At 34.6% G+C, this 22,273-nt stretch overlaps 1 protein-coding gene across 39 annotated transcripts in view; it reads right to left on the bottom strand.

Annotated features, from left to right (window-relative positions):
* Nucleotides 1-22,273, bottom strand: part of ABI3BP (ABI family member 3 binding protein) — a 259,027-nt gene that overhangs the window by 101,129 nt on the left and 135,625 nt on the right. For 28 of the 39 annotated variants that reach the window (XM_074332670.1, XM_019756510.2, XM_074332723.1 and 25 more), the window contains exons 10-19: nucleotides 21,219-21,296; nucleotides 19,237-19,311; nucleotides 18,408-18,482; nucleotides 17,518-17,589; nucleotides 16,961-17,035; nucleotides 4,018-4,083; nucleotides 2,790-2,864; nucleotides 2,179-2,253; nucleotides 1,182-1,256; nucleotides 181-252 (exon numbers count right to left, since the gene is read on the bottom strand). In XM_074332670.1, coding sequence (XP_074188771.1) covers nucleotides 181-252; nucleotides 1,182-1,256; nucleotides 2,179-2,253; nucleotides 2,790-2,864; nucleotides 4,018-4,083; nucleotides 16,961-17,035; nucleotides 17,518-17,589; nucleotides 18,408-18,482; nucleotides 19,237-19,311; nucleotides 21,219-21,296 — 738 coding nt within the window. The remainder of the gene's footprint in view (nucleotides 1-180; nucleotides 253-1,181; nucleotides 1,257-2,178; nucleotides 2,254-2,789; nucleotides 2,865-4,017; nucleotides 4,084-16,960; nucleotides 17,036-17,517; nucleotides 17,590-18,407; nucleotides 18,483-19,236; nucleotides 19,312-21,218; nucleotides 21,297-22,273) is intronic. The other 11 variants (XM_074332749.1, XM_074332762.1, XM_074332826.1 and 8 more) reach the window with 8 other exon arrangements.

The raw sequence follows: 22,273 nt of genomic DNA, 5'->3' as shown, positions 1-22,273 counted from the left end.
AATGCTGAGTTCAGATCTACTAACGGTAGGACCAGCTATCCAAAACCATGAAAGCCAGTGTCAGTGTATGAGTCCTGTCATATGAGTCAATTGGAATAGTGATTTAGACATTACATAAAAGCTGGGGTACTAGATTTTCCATGGCGAACTGAAGTAATGCATCTAAGGATATATCATTACCCAGCGTTGTCCATGTAGGTTCAGGGCTTTTAGAAATTTTAGATGTAGTTGTTCCAGGACTTTTGGTTCTTTCTGGTGATGGAAAGGAAAAGAAATATTCAGATATCCTAGAAACAATAAAAAGATATTCTCCAAAGAAGTACTGAATGATCTTTTTAAAATCCTGCCATATTTAGTAGTCAGTGTTTACAAAATATGCAGTGAATAAAAGTTTTGGGAAAGAATTTTCAAACTCTGTCACAATAGTATAGACTATAAAATATTATACTTATATTACAATGGAATAAGCAAAACCCAGATTGTTGCGTATGATTCTGAGTGTATTATTTGACAATGACTAAAATCACCTCCAGGTTGATAAGCTACTTCTACCACCCAAACTCTGTGCCTTAAAATGTATCGTTCCCATTTCCTTTTTATTCTCTGTCCAAATCCTACACATATTTTGAAGCTTGCATCTTCAACTCTTACTTTCTTTTTATGTCCTTCTATGCAAGTATTATAATATCACAAGTAGATTATATAATCTTATGTTGCTCTCTCATTGTTTATGGTGTATTAACTTTTTTTAAGATTATGAGTAATTGGGAGGTCAGAGTCATGTTTTTTCCATTTCAGCCATTGACCTAGAGCAAAACTGAAAACATAGTAGGCACCAGAAAACAAGAACTGTCAGCCTAATAAACACTTAAATATAGATGGCATACCAAAAAAATGAATTATCTATACATGTCACGCTATCATGTTGTGATAGCAAGACTTGTTTCTAGGTTTATACAAAAATTCACATGCAAGAACATCACTTATATAACTTTCAATAAAATCTTGTTAGAAATGATTGATTCTTTGTTATTTAGCATTATTAATGACTCATCTTTAGTTTCAAATTTTGTAAAGAAACTTTAACCTATAGAATCACGTCACTTCTTTTTATGGTAAGGAGATGGGTATTATCTATTTGGAATTAAATATCCTGAAAGGTTAGAGAGACATTTATTTACCAGGTTTGGTTCTTGGTGGTTTGGTTCTGAGGCGTCGTTTAGGTGTGGAAGGGATAGATGTAGTATGCAGGGGAGCTGAAAGAAGATTTAAAATAGCTTTTCATAAATGATATTTCTCAGGAATAATTTAGGCTGTAAGTGTAAACTTGGAAACTTATTGAGTGCAATACTGCTTTTTATTTCTTTGTATCCCTAGGATGCCCAGCACTGTGCTTTATTCACAGTAGGTGCTCAATAAAAAAGTGTTGATTGGGCCAAAGGAATTAAATGTCTAAATGAGGATTGAAGATACATTATTCAGTTAAATGTACTGCAAAGTGAGCACCCTTGAGGAATTTAAGAACACATAGTAAAAAAAAAAAAAAGAGAGAACACATGATACAATTCAGAACCCAAAAGATGGTTTCCTAAACAGCAGGAGAGAAGAACAAATAAAATAGTATATTTGGGATTTAGAGAATGGAAAGGTCAGACCTTCTTTAATTCTGTAGCGCATTACTAACCTCAGCAGGAGTTAATGAACTTCATGATTCCAATAACTGTCTATTATAAATTGTAGATTTTGTTATCTTTCTTTTACCCATTATTCTTCATCACGTATAGGACTGGAAAGCCCACTTGGTGCTCTTTATACTTAGACTACTTTGAGAAAAATACTCTCACCAAGTGGTTTCTAAATGTGCGAAATGGAAGGGGATATATTTGAAAATAAACGTCATCTATAATTCTGCTATTTTCTAGATGGCAAATTTGAATGGAGTATAGCAAAAAAAATAATTCTTCAAAATATATAGACACAAAAATTATGGAAATCCTTTGAGGATTATCACAGGGCTAAGTATGGTAATTAATCTAGTTCTTTGAAGAATTTCATGGTAGAGAATGAAGGAAAATGTTTACTACTGAAAATACTCTGAAAAGGCCAACCTGACTGATTCTTTTTTGTCACTTTATCTATTCTTTCAAAGCACATAACTATACAAATTCCATTAGTTACCAGATGTTGTAGGTTGCATTTCAGGACTGGTAATGATTTCCAGTTTTTGTGGAACAAATGGCGTTTCACTTGGAGCTGAAAACACAAATACCCCATCCCACCAAGTAATTTCAGTTAAAATGAGGTATTTTAAGAGTCTCAACATGCTTTTAGATGGTGTTACAAAGCACATGCTACAAGTACATGATTAAGAATGAAGAATGCATGTAGTCTGGAAAACTGGTGGATAAAATAATGATGTAAAGTGGGGAAAAGGTCAGAATGACAATTGTTCAGTAGTTGACTCCAGGCAGACTCAAGGCATGGAAAAGAGGTGATACAGGCCACAAACACACGAGATGGGATGATATGGATGATGAAAATGTCCATGCAGTATTCAAAGTTTTTCATTTCTTTAAGGATGGAAAAATATATCATCTATTACAGTTGAAAAATAAAAAAGAGCCCCAAATGGAACATAAGATGCCTGCATTAGAGGAAAAAAAAACAGGAAGAGGAAAGAAATAAATGATTAGATGTGATGGAATGAAATGGTCATTTGGAAGACAGGCATTCACATGGATTTTCTTTTGATGGAAAACAAGGAATGATTTTTCTGTTAAAAACATTACCCAGTGTTGCCCTTGGCTGTTCAAGAGTTCTAGAAGTTTTAGGTGGGACAGAATCCAGAAACGGATCACTTCTTGCTGTTGGAATAAATGTCAACATTTGTAAAAGCAGTAGAAGGCCCCAGGAATAAAATACAAATTCATGAGTAATAAATTATGCCTCATATGGGGAAAATATCAAGAACACTTGAGAGATTGCTGACCAACATTTTTAAATGAGTGATTCATTAGAACTTGAAGATGAGCTCACTTTAAAAAAACATATATACTTTAAACATCATAAACCATGATAAAACAGTATTTCGTATATTCAATTTATTTTCAACTGTTTTTTCTGGCTTCTCTCTGTTCCTTAACTATGAATGAACCTACACTTAACATTCTATTTCATTTTTTTCGTATTTTCTGCTGTTTAAAATTATTTGCTTTTGTTTATCATGACACAAATAATGCTGAGATAAGGTTATACATACAAAAAATATCAGACCTATCTGTATGTCTGACAGAGAGCAGTATTATTCACTTTGAATCTTCTGCAGTACCAAGTTTAGCAGGTGCTTAATAAACACTTGCTAAAAAGAACTATGGACTGAGTGAAACTCACTCTAGCTGAGTCAGTAAGTGAATGCCAAAAGTTAGACCCAACTGAATGTCTGTAGACAAATGATATCATTGCTCTAGAGCACGATTTCTCACCCCAGCACTATTGACATTTAGGACTGGATAATTCTTTGTTGTAAGGGCCCGTCCTGTGCATTATAGAGGTTTAGCAGCATCCCTGGCCTCTGCTTACTAGATGTCAATAGCAGCTCCCCCAGCTGTGACATCAATAACGTCTCTAGACATTGCCAAATGTCTACGGGGGGGAAAAGAGAGCAAAATCACCCCCATTTGAGAACCACTTCTCTAGAGAAAACTCTTCAGGATTCTAAAACCTTTTTAGAATGATTCTGAAGAGTAGAGCAATAGGCCATTACATAACGTTGCCTTAGTGGCAACCAAATCTATCTGTATCTCCCATATGTGGCTGAGCTTATTTACTAAGATATCAAGAATAATCCCTCAATGGGAGGAGTAGGTAGAATTCATCTTCCTGACACAAACTGCTGTTTCTTTCCTGTGGAGCTCTAGGGAGCACACTGTTTCACTCAGCAAAAATTAAAGTGAGGGTTAGGTGCAGTATTGTCAGAACACCTGGGATCCAAAGAAAGAATTGAGAGGCTGGGTATACCTGTGTGAGGCTCTGATATTTCAGGCTCATCTGATGTTGTAGGGCTTGAGAAAACATCATAAGCTGCTTTGAAAAAAAAGGTAAAACAAAAGGATGTTAATTTTGATTAGAAAGATTTCATGACATATTTTAACGCTGGCTGAAAGAGGACAGTTTTAATGGGCTTGCTAGTGAGTTTGGCTGTGGGCTACTGGCCATGTCACTAAAGTGTAAGCAATCACTAAGACTTGCCTCTAGTCCCTCTTGCCCTGAACTAAAGGTCTTTATACAGCAAGACCCGACATTGGCGTCTAGGGTGATGTGAGCGTAGTGCTATATACTTAAAATGAGGCGGTGCCAGCTCTAAATCAAAGAGTTTAAAAGAATATAAACACAAATGAAGTCAGTTGGCAGTTTGGGGAGAGATTTCCAAAGAAGGAAACAGCAGTCACATTAAAGTTCTTTGCACAAAGTCTACTTACTGCTTAGTCTTTCTACTTAGTAAAAGTTACCGTCATGCTATCTTACATTTGAACAGTACTTCAGAGTTTGCACAGCATATCCTCATATATAAGCTTATTTAACCCTCTTAACATCCATAGATACAGGTGAGGTAGACTTTATTCCCATTTTATAGATAATAGGGTATTATCTCCATTTTCTAGATAACGCAGTTGAGATTCACAGAGGTGAAGACATGTGCCATGGTCACACACTGGGACTGTCAAGTTCAGTGTATTTTTCACTCTGTTAACAGGGCCAGGAATGGCAGCAGTAAGACCAGCACTACCCTTCCTGCTACTTGACTTAGAGGCAGCTTTCTTTCTATGTTCCTCCACTGAGCCATGGGCCCCCTATAATCTACATGGATTTAGAGATAACATTTACATTCTATGTGAAATAAAGAAAGCGAGGTGACCTTTAAAAAAAGGCTGGTTTTAAAACAGGGATAGTTTTCATGTTCACATAAGAGTTGAATCTGCAAGCGAAAACAACATCAAAATAAAAATGTTTCTTTTTTGCACAAAGAGCTGTCACTATGGTAATGCGAAGTATAGAGAAAGCATGAACTGTTGTGAGGTAGATGTTACTTTCCTTGCCCATTCAAAATGTCTATACAAAAAATAAACTAGAAAGGCAGGAGCTCATGGGAAAATTTACTCATTGGGGTTACTTGTAATTCAGTGACAATATAATGATTTCAACCACTGCTAGTTGAAGATATATGAAATGTAATATCAGATGCTGTGATACAGTCTGATATGCAGACGTGACAGGTTAAATTGTACCACATACTGCAGAGGCATGAAATACGTTTTGACTTGTGAAGGTGAATCTACTGGCTTGCAAAATCTTCAGAAACAGAAAGAATATTATGAGTTAGAATATACAAAAATTCTTAGATTGCATCCATTACATTGTAAAGTTTTCTTTAGCCTAGCAACAATTTTAAAAGGCCACAGAAGAATGACTAATCTTTTAAAGGACAAAAATGCTGGGAGTTGCTGATCTTAATCTTGTTTTGAGCCAGTTTCAAGTCATGGATCTAGCAAAGTCAGCTACTACTAAATAAATTGGGAAAACTAGACAAACACTTATTTCGCCCGCTCATCCTATGAAAGAAATTCTGAATTAATAGCTTGACTTATTTATATTATTGCTTTTGAAAAATGCCACAAATTTGGTTCTATATCTGCAAATCAATTAACGTGATGCACCACATAAACAAAATAGAAAATAAAAATCATTTGATCATATCAATAGATATAAAAAAGAATTTGGCAAAAATCCAGCATCTATTTATTACAAAAACTCTCAGCAAAGTAGGAATAGAGGAAATGTATCTCAACACAGTAGAGGCCATATATGACAAACCCACAGCTAACATCATACTCAATGGGAAAAGCTAAAAGCATTCTCCTTAAGATCAGGAACAAGACAAAGATGCCCACTTTTACCTCTTTTATTCAACATAATACCAGAAGTCTTAGCCACAGAAATCAGACCAGAAAAAAGAAATAAAAGGCATCCAAATGGGAAAGGAAGTGTAAAACTGTCATTATTTGGAGACATGATATTATGTATAGAGAACCCCAAAGATTCCACCAAAAACTATTAGAACTGATAAATGAATTTAGTAAAGTAACAGGACACAAAATTAATATTCAGAAATTGGTTGCATTTTGATACACCAATAATTAACTATCAAAAAGAGAAATTGAGAAAACAATCCCATTTACAATAGCATCAAAAATAAAATACCTAGGAATAAATTTAACCAAGGAAGTAAAATACCTGTACTCAGAAAATTATGAGACATTGAAGAGAGAAATTAAAGAAGATGCAAATAAATGGAAATATATACAATGCTCATGGATTGGAAGAATTAATATAGTTAAAATGTTCATACTATTCAAAGCAATCTATAGATTTAATGTAATCCCTGTCAAAATACCAATGGCATTTTTCACAGAACTAGAACAAGTAATCCTAAAATTTATATTGAACCATAAAAGATCCCAAATACCCACAGCAATCTTGAGAAAGAACAAAGCTATCATGTTACTTGATATCAAACTCTACTACAAGTCCATAATAATCAAAACAGCCTGGTATTGGCATAAAAACAGACAGATAGATCAATGGAAGAGAATAGAAAGCCCAGAAATAAATCTATGCCTATATGGTAATTTACTCTATGACAAAGTAAGCAAGATTATACACTGGGGCAAAAATATTCTATTCAATAAATGGTGCTAGGATAACTAGACAGGTACATGCAAAAAAAAAAAAAAAATGAAACTGGACCATAAACTCCATATTCAAGAATAAATTCAAAATGGATTAAAGACTTAAACGTAAGACCTGAAACCATAAAACTCTTAGAAGAAAACATAGGCAGTGAACTCCCAGACATCATCTTTAGTAATATTTTTATTGATATATCTCTGTGGGCAAGGGAAACAAAAGAAAAAATAAACAAATGGGACTCCATCAAACTAAAACATTTTTGCACAGCAAAGGAAACCATCAACAAAATGAAAAGACATCTGAATGAGAGAAGATATTTACCAATCATAGATCTGATAAGGGGTTAATATCCAAAATTTATTTTAAAAACTTGTATAACTCAACACCAAACAAACAAACAAACAAAAAAACCCACATAAAAAAATGGGCAGAAGACATGAAGAGACATTTCTCCAAAGAAGACATACAGATGGCCAATAGACATATGAAAAGATGCTCAAAGTCACTAATCATCAGAGAAATGCAGATAAAAACCAGAATGAGATATCACCTCACACCTATCAGAATGGCTATTATCAATAAATCAACAAACAACAAGTGTGGTGAGGATGTAGAGAAAAGGGAACCCTTGTGCACTCTTGGTAGGATTGCATATTGGTGCAGCCACTATGGAAAACAGTATGGAATTTCCTCAAAAAACTAAAAATAGAACTTCCCTAATGACCCAGAAATTCCACTCATGGGGATTTATCCAAAAAATCCAAAACACTAATTCAAAAAGATACAGTCACCTCTATGTTTGGTGCAGTGCTATTTATAGTAGCCAAGATATGGAAACAACTGAAATGCCTATCAATAACAATCGGATAAATAAGATTTGGTGCATATATACAATGGAATCTTACCCCGTTAAAAATAGAATGAAATCTTACCATTTTCAACAACATGAATGGACCTAGAGGGTATTATGCCTAGTGAAATAAGTCAGACTGAGAAAGACAAACACCCTATGATGTGGAGTTTAAAAAGTAAACACTTATATGTGGAGTTTAAAAAGTAAAATAAATGATCAAAAAAACAAAAACAGACCGATAGATACAAAGAACAAACTGATGGTTACTCTATGGGAGGGGGGTTGTGGGGATGAGTGAGAAATGTCAAGGGATTAAGAAGTAGAAATTGGTAGTTACAAAATAATCACAGGGATATAAAGTACAGAATGAGGAATATAGTCAATAATATTGTAAAAACTATGCATAAAGTCAGGTGCATACTAGACTTATGGGGAGGACCACTTCACAAATTATATAAATGTCTAACCACTACTCTGTACACCCAACACTAAAATAATATTGAATGTCAACTACAATTAAAACAAAAATAGTCACAGAGATGTAAAATACAGCATAGGGAATATAGTCAATAATATTGTAATAACTATGTACAGTGTCAGATAGGTAATAGACTTATTGGTGTTATCACTTTTTGAGGTATACAAATGTCTAATCACTATCTTGTTTTTGTACACCTAAAATTAATTTTAAAAATCATGAATAAATGCCACATCTGTCTTTGTTAACCTAACTCCCACATTTCCCTTTAATTTAGTGACACTACACTGCCTTTCTTATATTTTATATTTGTCCCAAAAGATGGCATTTATCTACCCTCTTTCTACTTCTTTTCCATATTTGCAATTCCCTTCCATTCTGGAGTTTACAAGCCAGGCAGCTTTCTTCCCTTTGGTTATTCTCAGAAGGCACTCTACTGGGGAAAGGAGCTCTCCTTGCATCATTCTCTGGCAATAGTGGCTCATGTCTAGAAGTTCCTAGATGCCAGGGACCTCTTACTTCCAAATATTTTCTCAAATATGCTTAAGATTAAAATAGCACATTTGCTGGCAGATTTGGTCCTTGATATTTCTATTTCTGGAGTTTCTAAATGTTGAATAGTAAAGAACAAGAGTGATAAAAACACACAAACTCCAGTTGCTGGAAGTTTTATAGTATTTGAGCAGCTTTTAGAAGTACTCCATCACCTTATTTTATTCATAGGTTAAAAAACAGATACTATTAACAGGTGTGAGGTGATATCTCATTGTGGTTTTGATTTGCATTTCCCTAATAGTTAGTGAAGTTGAGTATTTTTTCATATATCTGTTGGCTGTTTGTATGTCTTCTTGGGAGAAATGTCTAGGTCCTCCACCCATGTTTTAATTGGATTGTTCATCTTTTTGTTGTTGAGTTGCATGAGTTCCTTATATACAGAGGGTGCCAAAAAATGTATACACATTTTAAGAAAGAAAAACTGTATTAAAATTGTAATACTCAATATATACTGATAACAAAAGATGAATACAAGTCACGTTTGACTTCTGCAATTACAAGAGGTGCTCAAAGTGGTTACCATCAGCATCCAGACACTTCTGATTATGGCAAACTATTGCTTGAGCAACGTTGACCAAAGTGTCCACTTGTATATGTTTTTTTTCCGCACCTCTGGTTTTTTGGACATTAGCCCCTTATCAGAGGCATTGTTTGCAAATAGCTTCTCCCATTCAGTTGGTTGCCTCTTTGTTTTGTTGATATATTTCAGTAGATGATTGGATAAAGAAGATGTGGTATATATACACAATGGAATATTAGTCTGCCATAAGTAAAGATGAAATACTGCTATTTGTGACAACATGGATGGATCTTGAGACTATCATGCTAACTGAAAGAAGTCAGACAGAAAAAGTCGAGAACCATATGACTTCACTCATATGTGGGATGTAAAACTGAAAGCAACAAAGGAACAACACGAACAAAGAAACAAAAACTCATAGATACAGACAACAGTTTAGTGATTACTGGAGGGTTGGGGGGGAGGGTGAATGGTTGAAGAGGGTGAAGGGGGTCAAATATATGGTGATGGAAGGAGAACTGATTCTGGGTGGTGAACGCACAACGTGATAATATAGATGATATATTATAGAATTGTACACTTGAAACCTATGCAATTTTACTAACCATTGTCACCCCAATAAACTTAACTAAAAAAAAAAATCTATCTATCTATCTATATATATATTTGATTATATATATTTACATATATACGACTATGTATATATTTGACTATATATGTATTTGACTATATATATTTAACTATATATATGTGTATATATATATATATATTTGACTCTGAAGCAATAGACGTCAGAGGAGAGGACAGTGTGGAAATAGACTTCTTTAAAAATCAACAGCTCTTGATTTATTTACAAAATTCTTGTACATGTACTCTTGTAACAGAGTAAAATGCATGAAATGGTTAGGCACCCATGGTTTTTAAAAGGCTATAAAACTGATAAATAGCTATGAGTTAGGGGTGAACCCTTCCATTTTTCAGACAATCTACGTGCTATCATGCATTATTGTTTAGAGGCAAACATCTTTTGTCACCAATATTTACTCTGGTGGATGAAATGCTCCAGCTGTTTGGCATTAAGCACTGTCCCTCATCTTGCATTCACAGAATGTAAATGGGACCAAAAGTTGTAGGAGAAATCTAATGTGAGTGAAATAGGTAGTTCAAATTAAAGGTTATAAAAATCAATATTAGTTTCTTTCAAAAAACAGTAATGACTTATAATAACTAAATTTTACTTTTACATTTCTCACAGAAAAAAATATTATACTACAAAATAAACCATGCTACCATTTGCTCCTTGGCTCTTAACTTCCTAAAACCACATTGTTAAATTATGTTTCGCTGGTTGTACATTTTACTTTTACTTTTTAAAAACTAATTAGATGCAAATTCCATAATAAAAATGCTCTAATATTGCTCCGGAAACATATGATTGCATGCAGACAAGGCATTTTCAATCATCAAGAATTTACCAATTTATTTCATTCAAGGTCCATGAATATTAATAACTATGTGAAAGACTTTCATTATTAAAAGTAAATTCTTAGACGAAAAACCTCATTAGGACAGAAATTATGTCTGTCATGCTCATTATGCACTCCAAGGTTTATTTACCCCAAAGTCTGGTACATAGTACAGACTAACTAGGATTAATTGGCAAGATGCCCATTCCAATGAACAAATAACAATGGTTTGACAGTTGGGTAGTTTATGCTCTTAAAGATAAGTGAGAATAAATGAACAGGTCCTTTATTTTATAATACACATACATGGGCATACAAATCTCTTCCTCTACTACACAATTATCTATGATATGCTTGTGGGGCCATACCCTGCCATGGAAACAGAATCCTAAAAACATATGAAGAAGCAATGGAAAAATGCAACAGGACTATCAGTAAGTAGCTGGATGAGAAAAGCTTTCATAAACACCACACACAGAGTTCTCAGTACCATTTAAAAAAAATAAATAATGCTTTCTTCAGTGCATGGAAAAATAAAATCCCTCTCTAGTTAACCTTGAAATTTGTGGAAATTTTGCCTGCAAAAAAAAAAAAAAAAAGAAAAGTTCATGAAACAAAATCAAAGGCTGAGGCTATAAATCTCTTAGAGGCCACAGTAAATCTGTAAACCATCTGCTGCACTTAAATTCTATTTTCCTGCTTTCAAAGCGTCAACACCACCACTCATTCTTTCTTCTTCTCCTCTTCTCGGGCTTCATCCAGTTGGGTGGGCCAGATCTACACCAATCAACACCTCACAGGCGGGCAATAATGTCCAAATGTAGAGGTCAACCTCTTTTTAACCACTCTGAGCAAACCACCTGTGGCCCAAACAGTATAGGGCTCCTTGGGCCTGCTGATCAGTTCAGCTTTCAAGTGTTTAAATAACTGATAAGAGCTTAAGTGCATATAACAATTTATTAAAATTCTACAAAGTACTAAAAGAACTAAACACTGAAAATAATTAGCAATGAACTTAGTGGAGTCTAATGAAAAGATTAAGGCCTGCCATCCCCAGTCTGACTGTCAAGGGAAGTCTCTAAAGATAACTGTTTACTGTTCAAGGGGAAATAATTATGCCAGAAGAAGTCATTCATTGTCTTAGTAATGAGTCTCGGTAGAGACGGAGGGAAAAATTAATTTGTCTGGACACGTTGGGGGGAGAAAAGGCAGGAGAATTTTCTAAAGGTAAAAATAAACACATTGAATCATCCTGGGTTATATAAAGAAACCATTTTCTTTATTTGATTTGGGTTTTAAATCCCTCCTGGTACTAAATGATGTGTTTTTTTGTGTGTGTTTTTTTTAAGAGGATGATCAAGTAAATTAAGGAAGCTTAACTTTGATGCCATTATTAAGCCAGAACCAGAAAGTTGATTTCTGTCCATCCCCTCAAATCATATAAGGACTTTAGAAATCATGCATACACCCCATGTATGGGATGATAAATACACCGCATTTACGCTGGTTCTTCTACCTCTGATATCCACAGAAAACACAGAATGCTGGTCAGGGCATCATTTTATTCCCTGAGTCTAGGCAGGGTGTGCATGATACAGGCTGCCACTCTAACTGAACAGCATGGCTGTGTGATACAATTTAGCATCTCTGCCATAGAGTTAATAGGGCATCAGGCCATTCCCATGGGATTGCAGGGCCTCTTCGAATAACATAGCGTATGTGCTTTCCATTCTCCATAAAACTTTTTACACAAGTGAAATGAAAAGCCAAGAATCATTTGGTATGCTCCTGTGTATATAAGCTTAGAGTCTTTTTTCTTCTCTCTTCCTCCTTTCCTTTCTTTTTATCAATGAAATAATTTATTGCTGTTATTATTACTGTCTGCAGCAATTCAGGAAGTTTGGGATGGGCAGTACAGTGGGAAGGGAATGCATTCAATGAACGAGTCTACTGGGTTAATAAAATGATAACAGGGCACTCTTTATGTACTATGGATTAGATTAAGTGATTTACAGTTATTTCTAAGACATAGCAACCCAATGAAAAAAATTATATATTACTGCCATTTAATAGATGTGGAAACTGAGGTTCTAAGAGGTTAAATCACTTGTCTACGGCCACATAAGTGGTAAATAGTTGAGCTAGTTATTAACCCAGCTCTGACTCATCCTATAGTTCACAGATTAGTGATCACATTCACAATGAGAATAAACTTCAGGGACTGGTCAGCCTTTCCATACAGTCTACTTGATGCATCTTAAAAATCTAGAAGGCACCTTGCTCTAATAAGAACATTTAATTTACTTGTTGTGCTTTGCTGGGAAAATTTCAAAGCAAATATATGACACTGTTTCAGTTTTAATATGGACTGGTTTGTTGGAGAGATTCAGAAATAAATGAATAAATATCTAGTTTTTGCTCCTCTATGCACTTGGAGGCAAGTCTGTCACATATCTCCGTAAGATAAAAGAAAATAACACTCTTTGCTTCCAGGGACTTCTGGAGAATCAGTATGATCATATAAATACAACCCTTTGAATCTCAATAGAAAACTGCTATGTAAATACACAATTGCATTATTCCAGTGAATAAATAATCCAATAAGTATGTGCACATATGTGCAAATGCACAATTCGTGGGGTGGGGGATGAAGGTACTGAGAACTTTTCTAAACTCATTCTATGATAACGAAGAAATCATAGTCATCTGACCACCTCCCAAAAGAAATCATAGTCACCTGGCCACCTCCCATACGACCAATTCTACTGCATCATTAGAAAGACTGACTTTTCTGAATGATTGTCACAAGCACAAAAGTATTTCTAAAATGTGGACAACCTTCTTTTAATACAGACTTTATAAGTTTGCATTCTGGCATGTAATTATAGAGCAGTTTTTTTATGATGTCCTTTCTATAATTTAAGGAGACTTGGATTTGCCAAGGAAATCAAAATTAATCAATCCTACTTAAATGTACTTTAGAGAAGATTTCACACAACATACAATTCCAAATCATGAGATCACAAAATGCTGAATTAATGAAAGATTAGGGCAAAAGGGCTGAAAGTGGGGAAGAATATGTTTGATGACTACCCTTCTCAGATTTCCTGGAATATTCCAAATTCCAAATACCTTGTCCCACTCCTGTCATAAACTATTGAAATGACCCAGGGATTTCAATATTCAGCATGCAAGTTAGAATTTTCACATAGCTTTTTATATACAAACGTAATACAGATGTCCTTTAGAGAGCATGCATTCTGATGATTTGATACGAATATGAAGTAATTGTGGAAAACAAATACAGTAAATACTGAAGCAAAATGAATTTTATAAAGTGTATTGATAAATCATGTTTAATGGAAATACAAAGAAAAGTGGTTCCTGGTATCCAGGGCTCATCTGGCACTCACAGCTAGGCTTGGTCTTTTCCTGCTGACCATCAACAGTTTGAGAGAACACCAATATCAGACAAGACAACTTTGTGACCAAGATGGATGGAGACAAAAACAAGAGCACTCTGTAATCATGGGGAACACAGACAAATGCATGAACACAAAAATGACTGTCCCCGTATTCTGGCTACTATGACTAACTGCTGCTTCTTTACCCATCATGACTTTAGCTTCACAGTGTTCTTTGTGCCTTCTAGTTAAGAATGATGAAGATATTTAATCACAGAATTACTCCCACTTTCATACAGCATCTAATCCAGAGCGAAGTTTCACTTCCTTGGACCCTCCCTAGAGTCACCTAACACAAGACCAAATCATGCAATATGTCCTCTCCAATACCGTTACTATGAGATCCCACAGTTATTCATGGTATGCATTCTCCATTGTGTACAAGTAAATAAAACTAACTTTGTTGAAATGCAGGTATGTTCTTGGTATTTTGTTTTTGTTTTCTGGATGAAGGGCAGAGTAAGTATAGATGCATTGTATCCCAACAGAGAAAACAAAATGTGTTAATTTTGCCATAATAATGTTATTATTTCTTTTTTTATATATATCATTTCATTTCCTCATGTCTTCAAAGTGTATAATAACTAAAAATGGGACCAGTGGTTTTATGGACCAGCATCAAATACTGGCTCTCCCTCCCTCTCTTCTTAATTCTCAAAACAATTGTATTAGGAAGTCATGTGAGTAATTGGAAAATAAAATAGTCATATACATTGAAACTAAATAAGAAATAGAAACTTAGCACATGTATGAATTCACACAAAATCAGTCACAAAAAGCAAGAAAGGCTGGAATAAACGAAAGGATAGCATGAATTTATCAATTCTTTTAAAATAAAAAATAATGCATGTGATAAATTTTAATTTGAAATTTAACATGTCACAAAGATGCCACAGAACTCTTATACAAGAGTTAGATGTAAGCATGTGTGTATTAGCAGAAATTATATACGAAATCACCTACTTTGAGAAACCAGTCTTATATTGATTTTGAGGCCTCTTATAATTAACCACACTTGATGATTAATATCTGCATCATGTGAAATATTACAGATTGCAGTGATAAGTCAGTGCTTCTCAAACTTGAGTGTTCATACAAATTATCTGGAGATACTGTTAAAAAGCAGATCCTGACTCAGCAGATAAGGAGCAGAACCCCAGACTCTGCCTTTTTAACCAACTCCCTAGTGATGCCAATGCTTCTGGTCCAAGGATCATACTAAGTAGCAAAGATATAAAAGTTAAACATTGTAAGGGAAGACTAAGGTGTTTCTGGGGGCTCATGCCTGCAATCATTACCCACTGAACTGTTACAGCCCGTGACAAGCCCCAACATGTCATCCAGAGAAGGTTGGCAGGGTGGCAGTTGGAGTTTCTCTGGCAGCCTAAGGTTGCCTGGGCAGTAGTGCGGCAGCTGAATAATACAACTGCTTTCTGTTGCATTAGCCTCTATTCATACTCCACCAGGGCAAAACCAGAATATTCATCTTCTGACATGAAAGGCGAAAGGAACCCTGCCTTTATTGAGATTTCTTATCTTATCTATCTTCTTATTCTTTCTCAAACAAGTCCTCTGCTGGATTCCTTCCTGGAGACTTCCACAACATGTCGGAATATTTAACTTCATTGTATGAACTTCTAACTACACTATCATATGTGCTAAAAAAAAAAAAAAATCACACTGGAAGGTACACAAAAAATCACAATAGAAACAATTAAAACAAAAATCATGGAAGTAATCACACTAAATTGTTTCTGAGATTTTTTATAATTCTCATATACTTAATATTCTCTTTAATTGACTGCTAGACATCAATTAAATCACCACGCACATCAGAAAAAAAGATATATAGGAGAAACCTTCTTAATTTAGAAAAATCTATTTTTAAGAAAGGGAAGCAATCTTCCTCAATCAGTTTTAGGGGTGGAACACAAGAATTCTCAAGAGAAAAAAGCCGATCGCCATAATTTACAAAAGAATAAACTAAGATCCTGAAGAAAAGTGGATAAAAATAGCTAATATATATGGTTATTGGAGAAGTCAGAATTGGAACCAAAGTCCATTATTAATTTCTTCCCTCTATATCACAATATGCTTAGTATGCTTAGAGATTTTAGGATTTAGCAATAATATCTTGCACATTGTAAACTTTCAAATATTCATTTCTGAAAAAGAAGTGAATATACAGCTGCAAGGGAAACATTAAGTTCATACCATTAAATCAGACCCATGATGATGCTTCTTATTTTTGCTACCACTTTCATGTCACTAAAGAGATCTCTACAGAATCAATGAGCCAATTTGTAGTTCATCTTCTAGTCAAATTTCTAATTATTTGTCCAAACATTAAAATACAGGTCTTATATACCACATATCAATGAAATCACATGTATATAAACCAAAAACAACAAAAGAACAAGACAAACAAATGAGAAACAGAAACTCATAGACACAGACAATAGTTTAGTGGTTACCAGAGGGTAAGGGGGGAGAGGGGTGGGAGATGAGGGTAAGGGGGATCAAATATATGGTGATGGAAGGAGAACTGACTCTGGGTGGTGAACACACAATGGGATCTATAGATGATGTAATACAGAATTGTACACCTGAAATCTATGTAATTTTACTAACAATTGTCACCCCAATAAATAAAATAAAAAATACAGGTTTTAAATCAAATGCAAAACCATTTTGCTTTGGTACTGAGGAAAAAAAGAGATTCATTTAAGTATCAAGAATGCATTATAGCTTTACCATTTACTAGAGACTACATTGGTACTCAACCAAGGAACCTATAAAAATAAAACCTGTAAAATATAAAATCTACAAAAATAAATATTGTTGTTCCAATCTATTTTTAAAAATGAATGCAATTACCAGTTTGAGGAGGTAGAACTTTGGAATCTTCAGATGTTTTAGTTGTAGGTACAATCCATGGCTTTTCACTTGAAGCTATAGCAAAAAGAAATGAAACTTGCTGAAGATTTTTTTGGTAGGACAAAGAGACAGAAATAGGTTGCTGCTATGATTAAGTGACTATCAGAAGCCTGCAATTAAACACACACATGAATCAGATCAAAAGCCATCATATATTAAGAAGAAATCAATATGTACCCATCCCAAGAGCATTGGGTTAATGAGTAGAGAGACCAGAGTTTGGCATCAAACTCTCAATGTTTTTGAGGACAGAAAACTAACTGAATGGGTTATATGTAATTAACAGACTGATGATGGTTACTAAATTTGTAAAATATCCAATCAGAAAAATAGGTTGCTTTTTAAAAAATTAAACCAAATCAACCACTTGTTTGGCTGAGTTAACCAAATTCATCAGTTCATTGAGGATTGTAAAGGTAGGACCCCGTAAATGTGTCCTCAAGAATGAAGCAATCACCACCCACATTTTAACAGCAGATTTCAGGTGCTGTTATTACCCAAGGTGTCCCCTGGTTTCTCAAAAGGGAAGGGTGTTTTTGCCTGCGGAAATTCTGGAAGTCTTTTCGGAGCTGTAATGAAACATAAGAAATGTTATGACTTGAGGTGCAAGTAACAGAGAAAAGATTTTTTTTTTACTCTCAAGCTTTCTAAAACACAAAACAAACAAAAAGGCAAATTACTCATGTTAAGGAAGGAACTGTTAGTAATAAAGCTTAGTTTTCTATTTTTTTTAATATTCAAACCACTATATTTGAGGAATTGGGCTCTTCTTTTCACCTTTATTGAACTAGCTTCCTAATTTCTTCAGCTGTGTATGTGTACTCTTAGATATATTTCATTTAAACTCAAATCAAGCACCAAACACATCGGAACCAGAAAATATCCATCTAGTAGCTTTTAAAAATAGAATTTTGGTAACTACATGGCTTTATATTTAAGACCTCACCTCCAACAACTCTTATAATATTGAATGCGTGAAGAAATTCTAAGAATTTTAAGAAGCAGTCTACATAAATATTATAAATATATCTTCTATCTGAAGAGAAACAATTGAATAAAAAGATATTCAGAAAAAATAGAAAAGAATTTCATTTTTTATTCAGTGACAATGATCTGGAATTAAAAGAATCAAATATAAAATCAAAATATGACCAGCAAAAAGAAAAACAGAAGGATTTGCCATAGAGACAGACTCTTTAGTATTCTAATTATAATAGAGATCTTATAACATTTAAAAAATTTAATGTTGGAGAGCTTATTGTTTTATAAGCACCTGTCCCTTCTTTCCTTTGAGGAGATAAATTTGAATAAATTAACCTCAATCTTCTTTCAAGCATGCATAAGATTTCCAACGTAATAATAAGCTGCAGTGTTTAATAATTTTTACCTAGAGTGCCCAGTGGCAATTCAAACCTAGGTATTAGGATAGTTTGCCATGTTTCCGGGTTTCTTTCGCTGAGAACTACAATAAAGAAGAATTCAGTTAGCAACTGCATGAGTTGGGATTTGACGCTGTGGCTTAACCACGATCACGTGACAATGCTCATAACAAAGTGTGCACCGGCCACCTGATGCCTTTCATGGAAACAGTTGGCTTTCCCTGGAAAAGTTTCACACAGTGGTTAAAATTTGAAGGTACACTTTCAAAGGGCCGTGGTGTGACATGGAAGATCAACATCACAAGTACAAAAAAAAAAAAAAAAATACATGCAGCTCCTTTTCTTCAGGAGATGAGAACCAAGCAACTTAGATTCTCTTGGGCGAAGAAGGAGCTATAACATGCGTGACACGGAATTCTTATTAGAAAGCATGACACTTTGGGTGATTCTCCTCAGGTTTAGTACACACAAGACTTGGAAAAGCCAATCAAAACAGAAAGCACAGATACAGTCAAGACTTGCAGATTTCCCCCACTCCTCAAAGCTTTGTGGGTTAAAAGACTGGCACTTGGTTTTTCTGTACATCCCAAGAGACTGGTGAAAAAGATGTGTAGTTAACATCTACCATCCAGAGCTGCTTAGAATATCAGTCAACAGGCTCAAGGCATGTTGTTAACTCTTTAATGGCTTTGGTCCAAGAAATAGGAAGATTAACTACTGCCAGTAAGGAGGGGAGAGATGGGGGGAAAGTTAAAGTATTGGGTTACTTTTCTATGAGTGTTGGGAGGATTTTTTGGTTTGCTTGTTTGTTTTGGAAAAAATAATTCTTAGAATTACCCAATGTTGTTTCTGAAATGTCTAATGCACTAGACACAGTGGGTTTAGTGGTTCTTGGGACCGATTCAGGAGTCACTGGAAGGTAAAAAAGACATCTTTACAAATTAAGATAAAATGATGAGGCATCCAAAGACCACATGACACTCGTTGTCCTTTAGAATTAGTAACTGACATTTACGTAACTCAATACTTTTCAAGTTACTTGTGCTAAAGACTCCCAGGCTTGCCCCAGGTACCTGAGCTGAAATTCCTTCATGGGTTTGGTCCACTTTCAATGTATTCCAAAAAGGATATTGAACTGACCTCCATGAAAGCACTTATCAGATTAATCATAATGTTTTATTTGTCTGTCTTTTTCGTTCTCTTTCTCTTCAGGCCTTAGCACAATGCCCAGAGTATAGTAAGCAAGCCCATGATAAATGTTTATTAAATGAATTAATAAATGGGCAAATAAAACAATGACCCAGGGCAAAAAAGTTTTATTTAGAAGATTATAAGATTTCCCTCTTTCAAACTGCAGTCAACGTGCAAAGTTGACTGCATGTTGGGTTCAAATTTGACTGAGTTCAAATTATGATAAGCATTCAAAGGCTTAGCCACAAGTTTGTTCCAAGTGCTAGATCAAAGGCAAAGATAACTTTGGGTAAATAGTTTTCAAGAAGTAAAAACCAGGATCACTGAGATCTGGAATGAATTGTGAGCTAGAAAATTCCAGAATTTTGCAGGGTAAGGACATGTGATAACACAATAACACTGAATAATAAGTGACGGTGTTTGACTAAGTGTTTCTGAAGTGGAAAATTCTGAGAAGTTTGGCAGAAAACTAAGAAATCTGTAGACTCTCCCATGAAATACTGTGCCAAGAGAAGAAAGTATAATTGGGTAGAATCTTTGGGGCAGAAAAGAACTTGGAGCCATCCGCTGGGTCATGCCTATGTTTTTCTTTGTATTTCAATATAATTGTATTGAAATCATAAAACTACCTAGGAATTTCGTTCAAATAGATTATTTCAGCAGCTTAAATAGGTACTACTTCTGCCGCAACTTCTATGAAGGTGAGAGATGGAAGGTCTTCTTGCTCTATCCAAAATATCCTTACCTGAATAGGTTTCTTGAAATTAAGTTATTTTATCTCCTCACTAATTTTTATCTTCTCTGGACCAGTTATCAGTCCCAGAGTTTAGTACGAGGTAAATATCACTAATATTGCAATTTATAGCAATTTTGTGGATTAAAAAATTCACTTTAGATTTGGGTTACTTTGCTAAATGTGGATCTGAGGGAATTCTCAGATGTTTGTTTCACTGAGTCCTAGATGAGGTGGTATTGCTCTGGCAAAAACTCTGTAGTTCAGGGAATAATGTATCCGGAGTGGGCTGGACTTGGGCAGTTCATTCATAGAAGAAATGCTGAATATTTATTTGTTTGTAACGGCTGACAAACTGTGGGGAAAATGCATACCACATTTGTTCTTTAAAGGATTTTAACTGAACTATTACATAATCCCTACATTAGGATTGTTAATCTTCCAGAAATATTGTTGCTGAACAATTCCAGCACACTTTCATAGATCTCAAGCTACAGATTTGTGAAGGATAATGGCATTTTGCTAAATCAACCACTTATGAAAATGAAGGAATGAAAAATAGTCTCATGTCTTCATATAAAAGGAAAGTACCAAAACCAGGTATTACATTTTAGCATAAAAATATTTCAGAATGTTGAGGTAGTCACTTTCACTTAGAGTGAAAAATACATCTTCCATATTAGATACTAGTTATACGATTCATCTGTTGTTTTCTGCATCTGTTTTTCCAAACATTAGATTAAGGACATAGAATCTCCTATCATTTTGTGCTTATGAGCAAAATGAATTTCCTACTGGCTCTTCACTGAAAAAAAAGTACAGGCTTGTCAATCATTTACTATTTGAAACCATATTACTTATTCTCTCAAAGTTAACAACAAGGGGATCACATTACCTGTTATGGGCTGTGCTGGGATTTTTTCTACCTTTGGTGTTTTAGATTCAGCAGGTAATGCTAAGGTTTCATTCTTAGCTAGAAAAAAAAGTCAGAGAACAAACAATTTACCTCACTTCCTTATAACACAGTGTCCAAATATAATTCATTCAAAACAAAATCAAGTAACAAACTATTTCCAGAATTCTATTTGGCTCTTATCCCATCCCACCAGGCAATTAACAAATTTACTATGCATTTCTACCGGGGAATAGATGACAGTCTTCAGAATTCCTTGTCATTAACCCTAGGTAATTAAGATCTAAGTTGGCTATGGAATGAAAAAGAAAACAAAACCCAATACTTGGAAAACACTCCAATCATTCTGATTCATTGTTTCTGGAAGGCATAGATTGTATTGCAAATACTCCCTGGAATTTTACATTCAAGTACTCCTAATTAAAAAAAAATCAATGAATAGAAAATTTCCATTATTATGCATGGTAAAACATGTAATAGGGTATGACACTGAAATTTTAGAAAAGCACAAATAACACACACGGGAAACTAAATTATTTGAAAATATTTGTTGCAAAAGAATACCAACAGTAATTTATTTGAGCCTTATGTTAACAAAGACATTTTCTTTGGGTTACTGTGCGAATTCAGTGTAAAGAATATACTCAATATTTTTCCTTCTTTAGACAACTATTCAGAACCTACCTTCTAAAATTTAGGTATTCTTTTTCAAAGAAAGTACATGTCTATACCAGAGTTTCCCAATGATTAAGATAGTCTCCATTTAAAATGGATTAACTTGATTCATCTATTTAGCGCACGGAATCAGTGACCTACTTGTAATATTTTGAAATAGTCTAGTGGCATGAGAAATTTCATTCATCTTTGAGATACCCTGATCATATCACCTTGAACTCATTATAATCAGATGGGAATTTTTAGAGTCCTCAGGCTGTACAGGAACTTCTTGGGTTTCTCAACTTTGGCACTATTGACACTTTGGGCTGGAAAATTTTTTGTTGTGGGAGCCTTTCCTTTGCTGTAGGATGTTTAGTAAC

The sequence above is a fragment of the Rhinolophus sinicus genome, linkage group LG01 (assembly GCF_036562045.2).
Source record: "Rhinolophus sinicus isolate RSC01 linkage group LG01, ASM3656204v1, whole genome shotgun sequence".
NCBI classification, from domain to species: domain Eukaryota; kingdom Metazoa; phylum Chordata; class Mammalia; order Chiroptera; family Rhinolophidae; genus Rhinolophus; species Rhinolophus sinicus.
Note: the sequence above shows the minus strand (reverse complement) of the source record. Positions and strands in the feature narration are given on the sequence as shown.